This window comes from Rhodamnia argentea, chromosome 3 (genome assembly GCF_020921035.1).
Source record: "Rhodamnia argentea isolate NSW1041297 chromosome 3, ASM2092103v1, whole genome shotgun sequence".
Taxonomy (NCBI): Eukaryota; Viridiplantae; Streptophyta; class Magnoliopsida; order Myrtales; family Myrtaceae; genus Rhodamnia; species Rhodamnia argentea.
Window position 1 is genome coordinate 4,677,958 of NC_063152.1, and position 21,163 is coordinate 4,699,120.

General features: G+C 41.0%; 2 protein-coding genes across 4 annotated transcripts; both read right to left on the reverse strand.

The window, feature by feature from the left end:
* Window positions 1–110: 110 nt before the first annotated feature.
* On the reverse strand, window positions 111–1,051 carry LOC115725899. The gene has a single exon (XM_030655560.2). It carries the CDS (start codon window positions 898–900, stop codon window positions 283–285), a length of 618 nt encoding a protein of 205 aa, XP_030511420.1. The 5' UTR covers window positions 901–1,051; the 3' UTR covers window positions 111–282.
* Window positions 1,052–10,182: 9,131 nt separating this feature from the next.
* On the reverse strand, window positions 10,183–19,292 carry LOC115725898 (ATP-dependent RNA helicase DEAH13-like). Of its 3 annotated transcripts, XM_030655559.2 has the most exons (12): window positions 19,147–19,292; window positions 18,491–18,587; window positions 18,142–18,214; window positions 17,984–18,058; window positions 17,849–17,898; window positions 17,699–17,759; window positions 17,224–17,613; window positions 15,059–15,295; window positions 14,732–14,962; window positions 14,056–14,169; window positions 12,732–13,964; window positions 10,183–11,853 (listed from the first exon to the last, which is right to left on the reverse strand). In XM_030655559.2, the coding sequence occupies exons 2-12, from the start codon at window positions 18,541–18,543 to the stop codon at window positions 10,393–10,395; spliced, it is 3,978 nt and encodes a 1,325-aa protein (XP_030511419.2). In that variant the 5' UTR covers window positions 18,544–18,587; window positions 19,147–19,292; the 3' UTR covers window positions 10,183–10,392. The 3 variants fall into 3 exon arrangements, with proteins under 3 accessions (XP_030511419.2, XP_030511418.2, XP_030511417.2); XM_030655558.2 differs by lacking the exon at window positions 19,147–19,292 and having other exon boundaries at window positions 17,984–18,055; window positions 18,491–19,128; XM_030655557.2 differs by lacking the exon at window positions 19,147–19,292 and having other exon boundaries at window positions 18,491–19,128.
* Window positions 19,293–21,163: the final 1,871 nt, after the last annotated feature.

The window sequence follows — 21,163 nt, forward strand, 5'->3', positions numbered from 1 at the left end:
AATTTCAACCTGACAAAAAACAGAGGAGACGCAGAAAATCTTCAATCGCTAGGGCTCACTCAATTCCGAGCTGACTCGATCCCGATCCTGATCCCGATACCGAACCCGAACCCGAGTCGACTCGGCCGAATCACTGCCCGAGAAATTTTTTTTACCTTTCACAATGATGAATACTACTCCCAATCCCGTTCCTCCTAATATTCTATTTTTCGTCCATGGTGGATACAGTAAATATGGCCATGGCAGCGGCGGCGGCCGCGATAATGATGGTTGTATTGGGTATTAACCGTCGAACCCGGTTTGGCTCCACACCGCGTCTCGCATTCGCCTCATGTCCCTCCCCTTCAACGTCCTGCCGACGCCCTCGAAGACCGACGTGGCGGCCGACTTCTGGCTCCGGGCGTACTCGCGCGCCAGGTACTCGTGCGGCGGGACCATCTCGGAGTCGCGCTCCTCGAGCCCGTCGTCCGAGTCGTGCATCGACTCCGCCGAGTCGACCGGGTATATCTTGCTCCAGTCGGGCACGTTCACGGGCGCCGACGTGGCCATGTGGTGCCCGTGCCCGCCCGGCGACGAGGACGCCACGGCCGCGGAGTCGTTCCCGCGGAACTGGTGCACGATCCTCGGCCTGACCCCCGAGTCCTCGAAGGCCAAGGACAGGCCGCCGCGCGGGACCCGCCGGGTCCGCCGCCCCCTCCCGTCGCTCTCCTCCGGGGGGCGCGCGGCCCACACCAGCTGCGGATTCTCCATGCCGCCCTCCCCTCTGTCCGCCCCGTCGTCGACCGTCGACCAGACGTCGTCTTCATCGAACTCCGCGCCGTCGTTCCCGTTGGCTCCGTAGTCGTAGCTTCCCAACAAGCGCTCGCTCCTGCTGAACGTCAGTCTCCGGCCTTTGGCCATCGGAAGCCACCGGATTCGCGCAAATTGGAACAAAATTCCGCCGACCCAAAATCAGAAATTCAAAAGAGAACTTGAAAAAAGGGGAAAAAAAGAAAAAATGCGGGAAGCTAAAGAACACTAAGAAAACTCCATAAGCTGAGGATTCACATAGAGGGAATTTGACAGAGCGACTGCGTATATATAGTGGTCCTTCCGGGGAAGAAGGTCCCCACTTCATTTCATTTGAATTTGAGATTCATTTTGTCTGCATTTACCGAAAGCCACAAGCTGCGGTCACGTATAATAAGAACAAAAAAGGAGAAGAAATTAAAGGAAACATGACAAAAATAATCACCGAATTTTGATTTAACGTGCGATGTGATCCATGGACTTTTAATTTGATCGATATAATCTATAAACTTTAATCTAATGTGTATCCTGAACTTTCAATTTGTTTGATATGGTTCATGAACTTTTAGAACATATTTAACTTAATCCCCGAACTATAGAAAAATATTCAATGTCGTCCTTGAACTTGAATCAATGGAATTATCACATCGAACATCTTCATATGGTTTGGAAATTAAGTTGAACATGTTCCAACAATTCATGAATCATATTGATCAAATTAAAAAATAATGACCATATTGAACATTAAGTTAAATTATATGGATTATATTAATCATATTAAAAGTTTAGAAATTAGATTGAACATCGGGTCAAAGTTTAAGCACTATTTATGTCATTATTTCGAAATTAAATAAAAAAGGAAAAGAAGAGGGAAGAAGAAGATTGAAGATGCACGAATTCGGGAATTAGAAAATGAAAGGAAGATGAGATGGGCTTGATCGGGTTGGGACGCTCATGCGCGGGGTAGAGCGCGTGGGGACTTGCCAATTTTGGATCATTGGGGTTGAAATTGATTGACCATGGCAATGAGCTCAGTTCCAATTCCCAATTTCAAGATCAAATTGTCTCGAGTCGGTTTCTAACTTGTTTTGAAGCCCTTTTGGCACCACTCACCGTGTGAATCACATTCTTCGATAGTGATTTACTAACCATGTGATCACGTAATCAAGTTATATTTTTCGTAATGAAAATGATGCAACATTCACATTTAATAATCAAATTTTGAGTTTTCACTAGATCCATAAAAAAAAGGTTTGGTTATAGGGTAAAATCGAGAGTCGGAAGTTATAATCGACAAGAAAGGTTTCAATTCCAATCTTCTGAAACCGAGGGTCGTAGATTCGATTCTTGTTTGGACCGATCCACCTTATAATTGAGCACTCCTATCACACATGGTTTTATTTATTTTGAAAGGTCGTGAAGTGTTTATATTTTGTGCTCGAGTGATTTCACCCACAACAGATTAAAATGTCTTGTTTGTGTGCATCGACTGTGGGACAAGGGGATCAAAGTTATTTTGGCGAAGACACGAGTGAGATTAGTTCACCTATTTGACCATGGAGGACAAACATGTTAGCTATCTTACTATAATTTTCTATGAATTTGAACATAACTTTCCTATAATTTTCTGAAAAATTTCTTCATATTTTCGTGAAAAGTCAAGCCGCAATTAAAATAATGTCGAAATTCATAGAGGGATATATAAGTAATTGTCACAGCAACTATTTTATATCACCTAAAATGCAGGCACACGTGTCAAATTATCAAAGTCATGTCGGCGTTTGCTGTGCACGCTCCTCTCTTGGCGTCGAGAGTCTCCTCTCAGACCCATCCACGTCAGATTCTAACCACTGGAGCGCGGGCCCCGCTCTCCACGTGGGTGCACAACCTACGCTCTCTACTCGCAATTTGTCCTTTTACCTCTATACACGTGTACTTCCAACACCGGTGGGGCCCAACAAGCCAATCACAAGTGGAAACGGTGAAAATTAGATATATATATTAAATTAATAGCTTATATCGCTATAAAAATAAATAAATAAAATTATATTTTTATCGTTCAAGGAAATATTTAAACATAAATGATCTTTAGATAATAAAGGCATTTTCACCGGTGAATTAATTCAAGCGACACAAATAATTATTCTTTTAGTAAAGATATTTTTCAAACCATCTAATCCGCAAAATAGAATAAAGTCCTTAATCAAATCGAATTGAATCCAACCATCGTGCTGAACATTGATCCTCGACGCCATACTCCCATCCATCGTCTCTTCGATTGCAAATCCACATCGATGGCGTTTAAGCGAAAAGGGGGCGATCTCGAATCGTCGCTTCAAGTGATCCGGAATTGAAAATCGGGCTTTTCTCGACCATCATGCCACTTGGTCTGAACAGTGACATGCCATCGTCATAAGCAAAAGCTCTGCATAATTGATGGTTGAGGGTGTTGAATTGAGAGGTGTTAATCGTTTAATTTTGTTTTTCTCCTGAGGTTTAAGTTAATATAATCCCAGTTGTCAGGACGAAATTGCAACGCGGGAAAAGGAAGGGGCTTTGCACATTGGACGGCCGACAGTGTCTCCAGAAGACGGGGGGTGGGGCCCATCTTGTCTTTTGCGAAGTGAGCAAACGACTTTGACTATCAATTTCATTGCAAATCAAACGCATCGCAACCGCCCAATTCTTGCTTTCGTCGCCCCCGCTCTATTTACCGACTTTAGGTGGGGTTGTTTTCCTGGTCGCGCTTTCGCAACAAGTTTTTATTTTTTTTGTTTTTTACATGCTGAGAATTGCGAGTTCTATCGCGGTGATCGTAACTTCGTCTGATCTCGAGTTGTGTTGTGCCGAGAACGTTCTCGAAATATTGTCACCCGGCGACTCTCCCCACTAGTCTTGTTTGAGTTCGAATGTATCCAAATTGACCACCTTTTTGATTCTTAAATATGACACCGGTTGGAGTTCACTCTCAAGGACCCTTCAATGAGCTCGGGGCCGGGGGTCGGCATGGACCCGAGGGACCTACCCGGAGCTTGTTTGGGTTCGCCAGTCAGTGGACCCTGACTGGACCACCCTATGCACTGGGCATGCTATTCCTGTAGCTACCTGCAAGTGGCATTTCCAGTTTTAATTTCCTTGTCCATTGAAGAGTTCGGCCCCCACTCTGCTCTCGACATCGACCTCACCTCGAGTTATGCCGATCGAATCGAACCAATAGCTACCAATGTGTATGCTATGATCATTGCTCAAGCTCCTGTTCGACAAGGAACTATGAGAGTCTTGGTCCTCGAACAGGTTAATACCGATCTTCATCGGTGACATCATTCGACATGCCATGCTTTACACTCCGTATTGCCTGATCTAACACGAATGCTCTTATCGAACATCGACCTAACCATGCACATCGATGTTTTTTTGAGCTCAGAAGCAACCGATTCGAAATCTCATCGGAAATATCTGCACACACTTTGTGATGCATCTGTTCCACTGCATACTTGTTGCGGTAGGTGAAGTTTCTTCTACGTAACTCCCTCGCACGATCCAGAAAAACCAACCAAGCTTAGGCGCCTGCATGCACGAGGAAACGTCGGCGGCCATGTTTCCATCTTTCATGAAAATAAAGAATCAAGCAACTTGGAAAGAACTCACAGAGACCAGAACAGATGTACAGAAAGAGCCAACAACATGTGTAGGAATGAAATAATTTGTAACGTGACATTCGCTTACGCTTCCTCTACACAAATGGACAGAAGCTTTTTGGTAGGGCACGGTGCATGATATACATATATTTTTTTTCTTGGCGGCTTTGTTTTGAGGGTGGCCTCCAAAAGGAAGAGTCCAAGATCAGATAGGGGAGGACTAAGTGTCGGGGCGCGCATGACAATACTTTTGGAGTAAAATTTCTGCTCCAGAAATGCTTTTGGAGTAAAAATCCGTATGGTTACGTAATTTTATTTTTCTATTTCTAAAGCACTTTTTTTTTTTGCTCCAAAAGTAGTTTTGGAGCCACTTAAAGAAGTAAAAAAAATAAAAAATATTTCTCTCCAGAAGTAGAAAGTAACTTTTGATCAGAAATTGATCTCTAGAGCATAGGTGTTGCTATGCGCACCCTCATCACTTTCACTACTGAAATAAGTGAACCCAAGAGGCCAAAAAAGAGTGCATGACCCACCCTTTTGTGTTTTTTGTGTTGTGAGCATGACAGCATCTCTCAAACAAATTTGCCAAAAAAGAAAGGAAGAAGTAGGAGAAGAAAGTCCAGAGGGATGGGAGCTCAAAGACAAGATTTGGGTGTCATCTTCTCAGAATCAGAATCTCACCTGCTGCTACTGCTTAGCCTTGAGCTCACCCATAAACCATTTTTGTTTTCTCTTCACATGTGATCAGCATATTTGCTTTTTTATTTCCCAGATGGGTGAGTTTGTTGGATTTCCATTATAATTCATGATTCAACCTGTTCTCATTTTGGTGGCTATATTGTATTTCATCATGTAGATCCTCTGGATCGGCTGTAGCAGCAATCATTGTACCACGAACTGACCATGGGGGTGGCATTTTTTTATGTGTGGGAAGATGAACAGTCATAGTGGCATCAGTAGTTTAATGTGATCTGCATGTACTAGGAAAGAATCAGAGCTCTTTCTTCTTTTTTCTTTCCTTCTGTTTATGTTGAGGTTTTGTGCTGTCAGCCATTTCCAATGTGATTTCTTTTTTCCATGAACTCCTGGATGTGCAAATTGGGGGGCCACTGGCTCTTGGACAAGGACTAGGGTTAGATCTTCAGAAGGGCGCTCAAGGACACACTTGCTAGTTGGCCAAATGTGATGAGAAGATTCATCAAAGTGAGTTCTAGTGAAACAGCTACGATTAATCAAGGATAAAACACATCATTAGTCGGGTAATGTCCCATTAATTTCAACTCGATTTCGTCGATAAGGATATGGTCAAGGCAGGCCATTTATTCTTGTACCTATGGTCCTGTACGTCTATTGCTTTCGTCCATCTTCATCGCTTTACAATTGAACCAGAAATGAAACTAACGAGACTGATCTTGCTGGAATAGCGACATTATGGGATCTCAACTATCCAATCGCGTTTAACTTAGATCCCCAGTTATAGCAATAAAACGAACTGGAAGTCGAAATGGACATCTAGTTACGGTTCGCGTTGTGTTGCGGCCGAATCGGATTGGTGTTGCCTGTTGTGGTGGGGACCAAATTTCTATATTCAGACAGGATTTCCTATATCGTTATCAGTCCCTCTATGGCGAGGTCGCTCTCATGCCGGGTCAGTGACCTTGTGCCGTCATGTGCTCATCTTATCTTCTTATGTATGACCCATGGAGACTTGACAGCATCTGTGCCCAGCTACAACAGAAGAATTTAGTAAAAACTTCCAAGCCGTTAATCAGGAGCTGCAAAAACCTAAGCTAGATATCGTGTGTTATTTGTTCTCTAGCGTTGGTAGAAAGAAAGAGTCAGAAAACTATCAGGTAACACTTCATTTACCGTAGATGAAATGAACATAAGGGACAGGCCAGAAGCCGGTCCTTTTTTACACAGATTCAGCATCGGTTCGGGTTCCAAAAGAAGCTGGTCGCAGCTTATGCTTAGTTCCCAAGAAAATCAAAGTTTTTGGCACGAAGATCGCGTCCTAAATTGCATATCTTGGCCACTGTAGGACATCACCTAGATGAGAAAATTAGCACATCTATGCAGCTGCTGTGACTGAGGTAATGTCAAGCTTGAAGATACTTGTGGTGACTACAAAGGGCATTTTCCTTTCACTAATGAGATGCAACTTTTGTATCAGACTGACTAAAATAATTTCAGCGACATTATTCTGTGTAGTGAAGAGATTCCCAATCAGTTTATCAATCTACCCAATCAGTTTATTAATCTATTCGGCTCTGCAATGATTATCAGACACACACCTAACCATTGTTTGTCATGAGATTAGTAATTCTAGGAGCATGTCCTTCATGGTCCTTCCCAATTTAAAGCTTCAAAACCTAGTAGCAGAATCACAGATTCCCAAAACCAAAAGTGACCCTATCATAAGCCCATTGGTGCACATGCTTCTGCAATGTCCAACAATAACAACAAAAAGACACAGTAAGTGTTAAAATTTGTGTACGGCACTCATTTTAATGTCCAAATTTTTCGCTAGCTCACTTAAGTGCCAACAAGTCGAGAGATTTTGACCAAACTGATTATGTGAAATTTATTATTAATTTTTTAATATTATGTGGCAATTTTTTTTCAAAATAAGGTAAATTGTATAAAAAAAAATAAAATAAAAAAAGAAGGGCTTGGCACAACAGCGAGGGTGAGGGATGGCCCGCGAGGGTCGCTGAGTGGCTGGCGACCCTCGCCATTGTAACCATTCCCTTTTCTTTTTCTTTTTTGAATTTCTTTTTGAGTTTTTAGCTACTTTTTTTTTAACTTTTATCTTTTTTTTAATTGTTGATTGGGATCTTCCGGCGAGCCAGGTAGGATTAGGTTATTAATAAAAAAAAAATGTTACGTAAGATTTTCTACAAAGCTTGCCGGAATTGACATTCAAATAATCGTTTTTTTGAAAAAAACTGACATTTAAGTGATCAATTTTTTTTTTACCAAAGTAAGCGCCATACACAAGTTTTGACACTTTTGGCGTGCTTATGCCCAATAATAACTTGAAATAGAACTTTGCTCTCAAATGGTAAAAAAACTTAGTGCCCTTTAGCCTTGTATTGAATGAATGAATCGATTGATGGTTAGATCGGTTTCCCGCCTATTTCGCGCAATGAGAGGTTGTTTTCAATCTTTCTTTCGATTATGGTTGTCAGTTGTCGCTATACCAACTGTTACTCCTGGTTTCAGTTGTAATGACAGTTACAGAAGCCAAGGACTTTACATGAAGTTGGAGTACTGTCAAGTGCTCCGCCCACTTGCACTGCTTTGATGTTTACATTTGTGGCTCTAGCATGAATGGATGGTCCGTTTCTGCTTTTGTGTGGGCTCTGTTGAATCATGAAAGTGTTGCACTATTTACTGTTGTTGCCTTGGCTGAATGAGAGAGTTGCCAAAAGAACCCAAAAAGAAAAAGAAAAAGAAAAAGAAAAAGAAAAAGAAAAAGAAGAAGAAGAAGAAGAGAAATTGTGCACTGTTGGCATCTTATAATCTGATACATGAAATGTTTACTAGGCCCCATGACAGATCAACTTATGTCTCATTTTGGGTCCCAAGTGCCAATCCACTCTTTCATAAAAGCTTTTCCTGGTCTGATCAAGATCATGAAGGTTTGACAGATACCCCATTAGGTATCCTCCTCTTATCAGTTATCCCATCCTCTTGACAATTCATGTCAACTGGAAACATTAGCCCAAAACCATGTCCTAAAACCAGTGAGTAAAATCCTGGGTTCGGCATCTATCAACCACATCCTTAGAAAGCTCAACTCCAAAACCGAAGTGATGAGACGAACAACTATCCACAAGTGCAATGTATTGGTCTAACTGATAGTGAAATATCAAAGCTTTGTTCGGTTGTCATGATAGAAAGTGACATTAGAAGTCGGTGTTAAATGAAACGAGAACACTATCGCAATTGTAAACCCATAAATAAGGCAAGATACTTTCAGTACACATATCTAACTTAAAACTGCATCAACTGCTAGTCTGTTGCATCCTGTTATTTGACTCCCCCAATAGAAAAATCATGCACGACATGACAGTGCCCGTGTTTATCTCCACATCCTTCAAGTTAAGCTACTCCTCTCAAAAGAAATCTGGGTCCCGAGGTTGATTAGGAATGAGTGTTTCTATCTTGTTTCATCCAAGAGAAAAGCACGATGTGACTTAAGGGGGGAAGATGCCGAAAGTGATTGAGGGTGATCAACAATACAGAAGCAGTGTATTGACTTGATTGAACATCACTAAGAGAGAAAACCAACTTCCATAACTGGACAGAATCTATGAAGTAAAGTTCACAGCCAATGAACATGCAAGCCCGGAAAGAATATCAGCACTGTGTAGCTGTATTAGCAACTGGCCATTCATGGTGGAGTGAACTCAATCATATGTACTCAGGAAATTTTCTCTTGCATGCACCTGATGCATATGGGCCAAATGATCTCAGTTGCTGAACTATGCGCCCCCAGTCCAGACCTATTCGATCGTATGGGTGATATATGCAAAAGAAGGCAGCTCTTTTCTAGGCTAACTAGCATGGCACGACTCCGAAACAAAGAGTCGGGTACTCTAAACGTTTGGACAACCCCACTTAAAAAAAATGTTCAATAAGCTGAATCTTGAATTCGAGATTGGATTTAGAACTTCTTGGAGGGAAAAGATCCATTACTTATGGGAAATGTTCTTCCTCAATGTCTCAAATACAGTACACTCCTGTTTGGCACTTAAATCTAGATGTTTTCTCCAACCCTATGCAGAACAACGGAAGATCTACCCAGTCTTCAATTGGCTTAGATAACATATGTAAAAGCCAGAGTTCCTGTAAGTGCAAATATTAGAGTAATTAAATATTAAACCACGTCTTTATCTATCAGCTTAAGCTTTTAGAATAATTGGTAGTGGTCCCACAAAATTTCACATGGTATCAGAGCAGAAGGTCCTAAGTTCAAATCTTTCAAAGTCCCTATTTGTCTTTCCAATTAAATATTTCCACGCTTGTTACTAGACAAAAAGACCAAAATAAGCAAGAGGGAGTGTTATAGTAATTAAATATTAAACCACGTATTCATCTAACAGCTTAAACTTTTAGAACAATTGGCAGTGGTTCTACAAAATTTCACAGCAAACAAAGGAGAAAGGGTCTTATATCGACTGATCCTGCAAAAGCTAGGTTCAGCGGCAGCTATTGTGGCCTGTATCAATGCCGTCAGCAGTCACAATCTCACCTTAGGCGTCAGCTCAACCAGCTGCAACATCTCCGAGATTGGCCGAAGCAATGTTGTTGCTCAAGTTGTTTTTGGATCAAGGAAGAAGACGGGCCTTCTATATTCATGAAGTTTGAATCTAAAAATGATACCGTTTAAACCTAATCAAGATCACAAATTGCCACATTGGACTATTTGAAGAATAAGTGTCACCGAATGATCTTACATGCAATTTTCTGAAGAGAAAAATAGCTGAAGTAAACTATTTAAAAAAAGTTGTACTACTTAATCATTGTTGGACAAGTTTTAGAACTTAAGGTTGCATTCGATACGATAATTTCAACCCTTCTACTGTACTTTTCCCTATTTTCTGGTCTCTGTCATTTCAATACTTGTTCAAAAACTTCTGCAACTTCCTTGTATTTTCTCAAATTATGCATCAACCCTGATTTATCCCACAGCACAAGGATACTTCTCTCAATCTAATATGCAAACCTACTTTTAACCGTCTATAGAAGGAACAAAAGAAGCTAGACTGCGATCATCGTAAAGTAAAAAATGCACTATCATGCCTATCGCCTCCAATCATAATACAACACAATAATGTTAAGTACAATTTCCTATAATTAAGAATCATCAGATCATACGTACAGGTTAAAGCCTCTCAGGATCAACATCACTAGAACAAAATTGTACTCACCCGAGCTCTTCTTTAAGCAGTTTGCTTTATCTTCTCTCACGCTTTGCCCTCTTCCTTAACTGTCCCCAATGTTCTGAAATTGCCTCAGACAGCATTTGGGACCAGAGTTCATCAAACTGATACTGAAAATTTCCCTGAAACCAGTCTGAGACTTCTGAATGCAATTCCATCGGATTCTCCTTCCAGACCTCCCGTAGCCTAGCACAACAGTCAATCATCCTACTTTTCAAACTAAAAAGAAGATTACCGACCCTTTTTTGGCCCGAAGCCCCTGGTCTCAGAATGGTAGCAGGTGGAGCAACCATATGTTTCCTCACAGATTTTAGGCATGGCAGAACTTGACCTTCGAGTAATGCATAGGCAAATACGGCAACACGATGCGTATCATCAAGAATAGGCACACTGTGCAAAGCAAGCTCCCAAAGGTGTGGGCCAAAGGTAGGGACCACCCAACAGAGAACTTGGTCGGCTCTGGGGTCATAATACGGCCTAGGGTCTGTGAGAGGTGAGGAAAAACTACACAAAGACTTAACATACTTCACGAGCCAGTCTGACTTCACACTCGTTGCTCCATGCATGTATGGCCTCTTGGTATAGAGCAGTTCACTGTACACTAAAAACTCGGGCGCCGAGTTAGAAAGAGAGGACCTACGGTGGAGAAATACGGTTTCTTTAACCATGCTAGCCTGATACCGTACTGCACGGGCTCTTCCATCCCCTTCTGATGAACCTCCTCTAATACGTTTTGCAACTCTATCTGCCCAACCAGCGCTGATAGCTTGGCCCAAGACCTCTTCCTCATTCAATTGCAGAGGCTGCTTATTGGGGGGAACCCTCCAAGCACGTTCTACGTCGTCTAGCGTTCCATGAGTCCATGAGAATTCAGGGATGAAGTCAATGCTTTGAGCAAACACCAATTGAAGCAATTGTTTTCTCAGCTTCGACATCTCCTCCATTGTTTTAAGGTGCAATAAGTTTTCATCACAGAAAGCAACTTGACTTCTGGAAGATTCAAAACACTGTAGCGCATAAGCAATGGAGAGAGCATCGCTACATGGATTATGAAACTTCGCACGTGACGCTCGAATAGCATCTTTAAATTCCTTTTTCCTGGATTTTTCTTGATTGTCCATCCTATGTTCCCTGCTTAAAGAAGCAGATTCCTTGGGTTTCTCCAAACCTTCTCCATCTGATTTACTCCCTTCAAGCTGCATGATGAAAGGATTTGGCAAGCTTAAGGCTGCTGCGGCTGCAACTGCATATCCGAGAACTAAGCTTGCCCGAGCATAATTATCAACCGTCTTCATGATTTGCACAACAGTTAGGAGCATCCTAGAATGGCGGGGACTCATTGGATAACGAGCCATGGCTTTCCCTAAGGACGTCAATTTCCCACTACTGTCGAGTGCTTCAAGAGCCTTCAAGCAGCGCTCCGCTTCAAGCAAGGCTGTATGTTCAGGCTGTGTTGGAAATGGAAAATTGGCAACCTGAATAAGCAAAGAATAAAAGCAATTAATCTGAAGCTCGATACTAAATAATCAAAGACTCAGTGTTGAGGAAAAAAATGACCATCCAACTATGTTGGAAAGGGAAATTTGCAAACTGAATAAGCAAATAAGGATGATCAGTTCCAGGTTCCGCATAGGTTCCACCTGGAATCACTCGTCGGAACAGGTTTTTCATTTTTTCTAGAATCTGGAATCTACCTACATACCCTGGAACCTACCTTATAACAGGTTCCGGGGTCTACACAAATTCCACACGTATTCTTAATTGAACGATTGCAGTGAATCATCACATTTAGTGACCACCATTTGCTGCTATAATCTACCGACCACAACTTAAATATAAACACACGAATAAATATAAAACATTAATAAAGTAAAAGTCTCGATCATAAATATCGCCGAAAATAGAAATTCAGACTTGTAGTTCTAGATTGCACACTCATCATCGGACGTCAAGGACTACCGCAGGATCGCACAAAGACATTTATCAAGAAAAACACAAAAACTTGTTACAGATTATAGGTTCTAGGTTCCCTTGTTATTAGAACCTAGAACCTATCTTGCATACCTTGGAACCTAGAATCGGATAGGTTCCCAACCGTCCAGTTTCAGGTTTCATTTTATACCTGAAACCATACTCACCCCTATAAGCAAAATCTAAGGCCCAACACTAAATAATCAAACACATAGATAAAAAAGGGGCATGCTGCAACACCTTGCAAAGGCAGCTTAATATAGCAATGTTGCACAATATGAAAGGTGATGCATGGACATTCACAGTGCAGAAGCAAATATCATTGTACTCCATCGTGAAAATCAAATTATTATCTAGTGGAGCAGGATTGCACAAGACCTACCTTATCAATACCCATAGATTTCATGAGAAGGACAACCCCGTCAACAGGTATTTTAGATATTTCAGCTACAGAGAAGTCCGAGAATATGTTATTAAAGACTGCAGAAGAATAGAGACGGTAGCAATGACCAGGACCAGTTCTTCCTGCTCTTCCAGCACGCTGGGCAGCTGATGCTTTACTTATCCATCGTATCTCATACGTCTCCATCCCATTGGAAGAGTTGTAGCTCTTCACCTTTTCTCTTCCAGTATCAACTACATACTTTATGCCAGGAATAGTTAAAGAAGTTTCGGCGACATTCGTTGCAATAACCACTAGTCGTGCACCTTCCTTGACCTCCTCGAATATACGGAGCTGTTGTGCTGCAGGAAGCATTGCGTAAAGTGGCAAGACATGCATCGGACAGGCATAATAACCATTATCTGCCCCATTCTTCCCCATACTTGGATCCATCCCATCTGAGTGTCCTCCCTGATTGGTTGAGTTTGCCGATTCTGTCTTGCAGTTTGAAGGAACTTTATTAGCCAGAGCTTCGAAAGCAGCTCTTAGTGAAGCAAGTGTTCCCTCCTCCCCTAGAACTTCAGAGAGGCCACCATCATCTGATGGATTTTTCTCGTCCAACGGATGCCCAGCATGATCATCAATAGTCTCCCAGTCACTATCTGAACCCGAATCCTGGGACACATTTGACTCTTCCTCACTCACATCAAACTGATCTTCCTCATAAGAACTAAACCTGTCGGTTTGCTGGTCCACATGGTTAGTATCAAGCTGGTATGCCTCATCAATTTCTTTTAAATTGACTCCCTCAGTATTGCCTGACTCAGAGACTGCATTGAGATCATTCACTCCAATTTCCTTGGAGGTTTTGTTAATTATCTGTCTTGAAGCTTTGCGAAGCTTCTGACATAAATGCTCAACTTCCCTCTGTCCAGTAACAAAAACTAGTATGCCCCCAGGTGGCAGCCTCTTGTTTATTGAAATTACCTTCTTATACGCTTCCCCAATATAGTCTAAAATTTCTGTTCTCTTTGAAAAATGTATAGTGACTGGGTATTGTCTAGTAGGAATCTCCAACACTGGAGGAGGATCACGAAATAACCTTTTTCCAGAAACAAAGTCTTCTACTCGCAAGGTGGCACTCATTAACACAAGTTTTAGTGGAAAAATCATGCTTTCGGGACTCAGACATTGTCCTAATTTTAACATTTTCTGCTGCTTCTCAAACAGATCCTACAATCAACAAAAAGATTGTTTAGCAATCTCTAGAAAAGACACAGTTATCCTATAGACCAAGAATGAATCATTACAAGACAATTGTCACCTGACGTAATTGTACAATGCGTGATAACATTCCAATAAGTATGTCTGTATTCAAGCTTCTCTCATGAGCCTCATCCAGAACAATGATGGAGTAACGCTTCAACAAAAAGTCATTCTGCACATGAAGAAGTTTGATAAAGAAATTGATAAAGCAATTGTACAATGTTCTCCACCTAATAAAGCATGCTTGTAAAAGAACTCATTCTGATGGGAGACACCAAAACCACCAGTAGTATGGAAGCATAAATTGGCTGATGCCAGGTTTATATCAACAAAATAATCTAACTTTGGAAGATCTCTGAGGACTCTCGCAAATGACCAACAGGGCAAGAGCATCCGTACCTACTTAATGGGGGAATTTTATTTTTCAGAGACAGATCGGATTAAAAAAGAAAAGATTCACCCAATTACAGTCTGCTTTTCATTTCTCCGACTTAACTTCGCTAGGTAATCAATGGAAAAGATGAGCTTCAATTTTCACATCCATTCGGCACATGCTTGATCGAAAACAAGACAAAGGAACAACTAATCAATACATAGGCAGTACATTATTCTGAAAACCCAGCAAAAAGGAAAAAAAGAGAATGATAAGCCAATACTCAGAAGCAAGTCAAATATATGATCACTGTGCTACTTCATCGACTTGGATATAGTATGCAGAGTTGATGAAAGCGAACCTGAACTTCTCGCAATAAGATTCCATCAGTCATAAACTTGATGGCACAGCCATCTCCAAGTCGTTTGTCATACCTAACTTGAAAGCCCACCTCTTTACCTAAGTGAAGACCAAGTTCATATGCCACACGCTTTGCAGTAGCAAGGACGGCAACCCGACGTGGTTGAGTTACACCAATTATTCCACTCCGCAAATTAGACTGGTTTGAACCAAATCCCACTTCAAACAAAAACTGAAGACATTGGAGAAGCAAGTGTTGTCAAAATCACTCAAATAAGATTCAAAGCACAACATCTTCGCTATAATACAAAGTCAAAGCTTACTTTACCTGTGGAACTTGTGTTGTTTTACCACAGCCTGTTTCTCCGCAGATAATAACAGTGGAATGGTAATTAATAGATTCCATTATCTCCTGCTCCATCATGACTATGGGAAGATCTTTCCTCTTGTCTTCAACTTCCTTTGGCCTCGATACATGCACTATAGTAGGGGTAGTCACTAGCCCACATAACTGTGAAAGGCTTGTCTTGTCAAACTCTGATTTCAAAGTATCCTCTGCCCTATCCTGCCATGCATTCAAAACCCAGAATCCTTATAATCAACGACCATGAAAAAGTTACAAGGAGAGAATTCTACATATTTTATTATCATACATTCTCCATAGTAATAGACACAGTAATCTGTGCAAGAGAGAATGCAATCGAGATTCATCATGTAAAAAATTACATATCACAGGAAAACAAGTGATCTTGGAAAATATCCGGTCAAAACTAACACACAACTTGTTAGGAAATTATTGAGTCAATGACGAGGGGAAGAATTTCAGTGATTGAAACTTTTGCTCACAGACAGCATGAAGCTGCCAATCTGTTTCTTCACATACTCATGTACCTAGAAGACACAGCGTGGTTATTTAGAAAACTTTAAAGGATGAGAAGGACCTGTTCATGTTGCAAGATTACATTAAGAGCAAGTGCATATAGTAAGTTAGTAACATGTTCCTGGGAACATTTATCTTAAAAAAGATGCATATGTACATCACTAATCTCATTAGATTACTTTTCCAGTAATTCAATGGGAAAAAAGCATACTATGATTGAGAAAGCAAGGACTCTGTAAAACTCCTACAGTTCAGGATCTTCTAAGATACCTCTGAATACATTCAATACATCACAAAGCGGACGCGTGCATCCACATATACAAGCCCAAGCACAATTCCGCCTACACGAAGACATAACTACACCCGTGCCCACCCATAAACACAGGTCCACCTACATGCAAATGCATACACAAGCACATGCCCATAGGCACACTGGCGTGTGCACAATATGCATGGACATGACTGTGTACAGGCAAATGCATGGACAGACGTGCACGCTGAAATTCTTAATTTGAACCATATTGGCAATTAGAAATATTTCAAACTCGGTATCCATTCTAGACACCGAACAAGTCAGGAAATTATTTGGAATCAGCAAAAGGTACTGGATGCTAGGGACATCTCAACTCAGAAAATTTTGTTTCAAAATTAGCATATTCAACCTTAGCCCACGAAACTCAAAAGCAGAATTAGCACAACTTAAGAATTTTACAAATGCAATCGAGATTCATCATGAAAAATATTACATATCACAGGAAAACAAGTGATCTTGGAAAATATCCGATCAAAACTAACACACAACTTGTTAGAAAATTATTGAGTCAATGACGAGGGGAAGAATTTCAGTAATTAAAACCTTTGCTCACAAACAGCATGAAGCTGCCAATCTGTTTCTTCACATACTTATGTACCTAGAAGACACTGCATGGTTATTTAGAAAACTTTAAAGGATGAGAAGGACTTGTTCATGTTGCAATATTACATTAGAGCAAGTGCATATACTAAGTTAGTAACATGTTCCTGGGAACATTTATCTTAAAAAAGATGCATATGTACATCACTAATCTCATTGGATTACTTCTCCAGTAATTCAACAGGGTAAAAGCATACTATGATTGAGAAAGCAAGGACTCTGTAAAACTTCTACAGTTCAGGATCTTCTAAGAAACCTCTGAATACATTCAACACATGACAAAGCGGACGCGTGCATCCACATATACAAGCCCAAGCACAATTCTGCCTACACGAAGACATAACTACATCCATGCCCACCCATAAACACAGGCCCACCTACATGTGAATGCATACACAAGCACATGCCCATAGGCACACTGGCGTGTGCACAATATGCATGGACATGAATGTGTACAGGCAAATGCATGGACAGACGTGCACGCTGAAATTCTTAATTTGAACCATATTGGCAATTATAAATATTTCAAACTCGGTATCCATTCTAGACACCGACCAAGTCAGGAAATTATTTGGAATCAGCAAAAGCTACCGGATGCTAGGGACATCTCAACTCAGAAAATTCTGTTTCGAAATTAGCATATTCAACCTTAGCCCACGAAACTCATATGCAGAATTAGCAAAACCAGATTCAAGCATACCAAGCAGCAAGCATTCTCTCTGTCATCATGATTGCGAGTTATGTGTGAGGAAATTTGCATATTTCCACTGCTGAATGTATCACTGTAGCAAGCTTTTCTAACCGGAAGTTGCTCAGTTGATTCCTCACCAGTGTCAAAAATTTTGCTACCAACCAATTCTTGAGAAGAGTCAAAAGGAGCACATCCACTATCTAAACATCTCTTTTGTGCTTTAGTTGGCTCCAAAATACCATTGTTGCCAATATCTTGCTCACAAAGTGACTGACAACTGTCCGATGCACGCTCACTCTCACTAGCAGCATTGCCAACATCTCTGCTTCCAAGGGGAGCTCTAAGCCCGGCCTTGGAAAATTGCACAACCTTCAAACGTTTTTCGCGCATAGTTTCGGCCTAAAGAGAAAACACGCATCTGGCTAAGTAGTGGCCTAAAAATATTTTAGCTAGCAACAAATGGGTAAAAAATACAATACAATACCCTTCCAATATTCTGCGATGACTGCAGCAGTGAGTATGCAGAATCTGGAATCTTGTGCTTCCTGAAGGAGGAAATTATGGCATAATCAATAAGTAGGCAAAGCCTTTAAGTGTAATCATCAGTCATCCACAGCAAATGGAAGGTACATACTCCAACATCTCCATGCTTTTTGATAGAAGCACGGCCTTTTGCTTCTCCTCCTATAACAACATGAAACAAAGAACAAATTCAGTTAACATAATAAAATACACTATAAGCAAGCAAAAGACAAGCATCAGAAGTCACCTCCAATTTCTTATTCTTTCTCTTTTGAGATATACTAGGACTAGGCAGAGTCTTTGATTTTATTTTCCCATGCCGCTGCATAGAAGATTCAACTATTAGAACTCCTTCGATGACATTGAAGGAAAATAGAAGAGGAAACTAAAGGACATTTATCCTACCTGAGTCAGACCTTTCTTATCCTTCCTCTTCCTTTTCGGCAAGATTGCTGCATTGCAATCGTCGCTTCTGACACTACCAAAAGCATGACCACAAAGACCCGAGTAAATGCAATGTGATATCTGGAACAGAATATACTTGCTATTTCCACTAATTAATAGTTAATCTGGACATGGAATGAAAGAAGACTAAACTGGCATTCAACAGCATTGACAAGCGAAAACACAGGAAAGAGAATGCGTTGATTATCCATAAAAGGATTTGTTAAAATTACTGGAACGATCATGGTTCCCAACCATAGCATGATCATAAACAAGTCAAAAAACATAATTAACCTTGCACATGAAGTACCTAAGCGATTCCTCTCCATTGTTCAGATCATACAGCTGCGCGGGATCACCCATGTAAAGTTCCTCCTTTGTCCTGTTGCAACTGCAACCTTCCAAACCTGAGAACATAAATCAGTTGAGATCACCTCCAAAATCGGATTGTCGACATCCTGGAAAACCTAGTATGCTGATTGAGTCGCGCCCCTAATTCAACGTTCCTCCCAGGACTGCGGTCAGCCCCTTCTAAGTTCTAAAGCCAGCACGAAAACAAAACCAGTTTATGCCTATATCAAGCACAAAACAGAACGCACCCGAGTCCACCAACTCTAAACTACGTAGTTTTATATACACATCGAGCTAAGCTAAACCATATCAGGCTCTCTATTCAAGCTACAACTTCTTGACAGAAATTTACTATGTGTTCGACAACAGCCCAATGTGGTTTACCACAACCGTCGCAAGCGGAAAGCACGCCGCCCTCTCAATCCGGCAATTTTCTCCGCCGCCACGCAAAAAAAATATAAAAAAAAACGAATAGAAAAACCCAAGCTCCATACGAGCCCCCAAAAAATCTTCATACATAGCTTCCGAATTGCTAATCCTTTCCCGATTGTAACAGGTAACTAGCTCAAAACGGCTGGTAAAAAATCGCACAGAGAGAGAGAGAGGGGTAGGTACCTCAGTCCAGATGAACGAGGCGGCTCAGTGCACTCGTCTGATTGATTTGAAGTCTCGGAGTGAGTCGAATCGGAGACTCGACGGGGTTCGCCGCCGATCTTCTTTGCTCGCGCGGCGGTTTGTCCGTTAGCAGAAAAGCGGCAAAGCGAAGGCAAAGCATTAATGGACCCGACCCGACCCGGTCCGATTTGTCGTGGCAATTCGACACTGGTCCGACCCGCTCGTGTCGCATCGAAGATAGTTAATTTATATTTCCATGGTTTGAGGGAGGGTTTTCGGGTCCTCCACCGTCGAGTTCCTTCTCTAGATCTTCTAGTGATCCCTTCTTTAATTTCGACTTTCGCATGCCAATCGTGCAAGGGTCGCTACACGAAAAAGAAATTGCAATTTTTTTTTTCAACTTTTCCTACTGTTGATTTCCATGGAAACACTGACTCTAGCTAACCATGTCCTTGTCAGGAGGTGGGCGATGTCAAGAGCTTATCCGCCAAAGGGAAGTTTGTGAAAGGAGGCAACAGAACGTGGATAAGAATCACTTTAGTAAACAAACAGATATATCAAAGGTCAAGCTTGGAAGAAGATATTGAAAGCAGCAAAGAGAGTTCATCTGTTGAACATCAAGTTTCGGAGCGCTTAATTAAGCTCGAGTTTAAGAATATTTTAATGGGTTTTAGAATTTGTTATCAAACAAAACACCTCTTCTTATGTCATGAGGAGCATACTTTTTTTTTTCTTTCCATAGACCAGACTGTAGATCCGATGGCTCGGAGACTCGACCAAGGGGAAGGGTCTGATTTGCTCAAGTTCGGACAAGGACATTTACTTGTTCAGCATGACCAGTCGGCCATATCTTTAGGTGATAATCTAATCCCTTGCCTCGGTGATCTCGCCGTGGTTGTCGGATGTCGTCTTGTGGCAACTGTTAGAGAGAGAGAGAGAGAGAGAGAGAGAGAGAGAGAGATGTGAGAGGAGGGAGAAGTGTCAAAAAATTCTTAAACCTATTGTATTAGTGCGAATTCGGTTATAAGCCTTTTTTTTTTTATCAATTCAGTCATAAATCTTTCGCATTGATGCCAATTTAGTCCTAAACCTTTTATCGATGCTAATTTAGTCATAGACCTTTTGTATTAGTACCAATTTAGTTCTAAATATTTTGCATTTATGCCAATTAAGTTAATTTGACCAATTTTGATCGAAAATCGCTGATATGGATATCGATTGTCCTATGTGGTACGAGTAGCGCTAACTTAGACTTTTTTTCAATATTATTCTAATAATTTAAATAAATTTTAAGCATTTTTTTTTGTTTTTTAAAAAATTATTTAAAATATAAAAAAATAAAAAATATACACGTTAGCACTAACCGTGTCACGTAAGATAATTGAAGTCCATGCCATTAATTAATTTTCGATCAAAATTGGCTCAATTAATTCAATTGGTATAAATACAAAATATTTAGGATTAAATTGACACGAACGTACAAGGTTTAAGACCGAATTGATACTAATAAAAGATGTAGGACTTAATTAGCATCAATGCGAAAGGTTTAAAACTGAATTGGTATCAAAAAAAGGTTTAAAACTGAATTGACACTAATACAATAGGTTTATGACTTTTTTGACATTTTTCCTGGTGAGAGAAAGAGGGAACGGATAGGAGAATGTGGCGACGCAAGCCTGAAGAACGACCGCAATGCTGCCGGCAACGAGGATGACGCGCAGTCGGCTTGAAGGTGGACGATGGTGGCGGTGGAGAGATTGGGGTTTGCTTATGATGGTAAATATCAATGCTTGCTTCATTCATGGCTTATTTCACTCTCCTTGACTTAGGTCGAACATGACATATGCTTGTTTCCTTAATTCCATCAAATTTTTTCTAGGGGCTTGAATCGCGGCATTCTTCTGCTCCCCGTGGGCTTCATTCGTCACATGTCTAAGATCGCCAGCAAGCGAATTGGAAAAAATGAATGGACCATCGGATTCTCACATTTTGATAGCATAGATAATTTTGTCACATG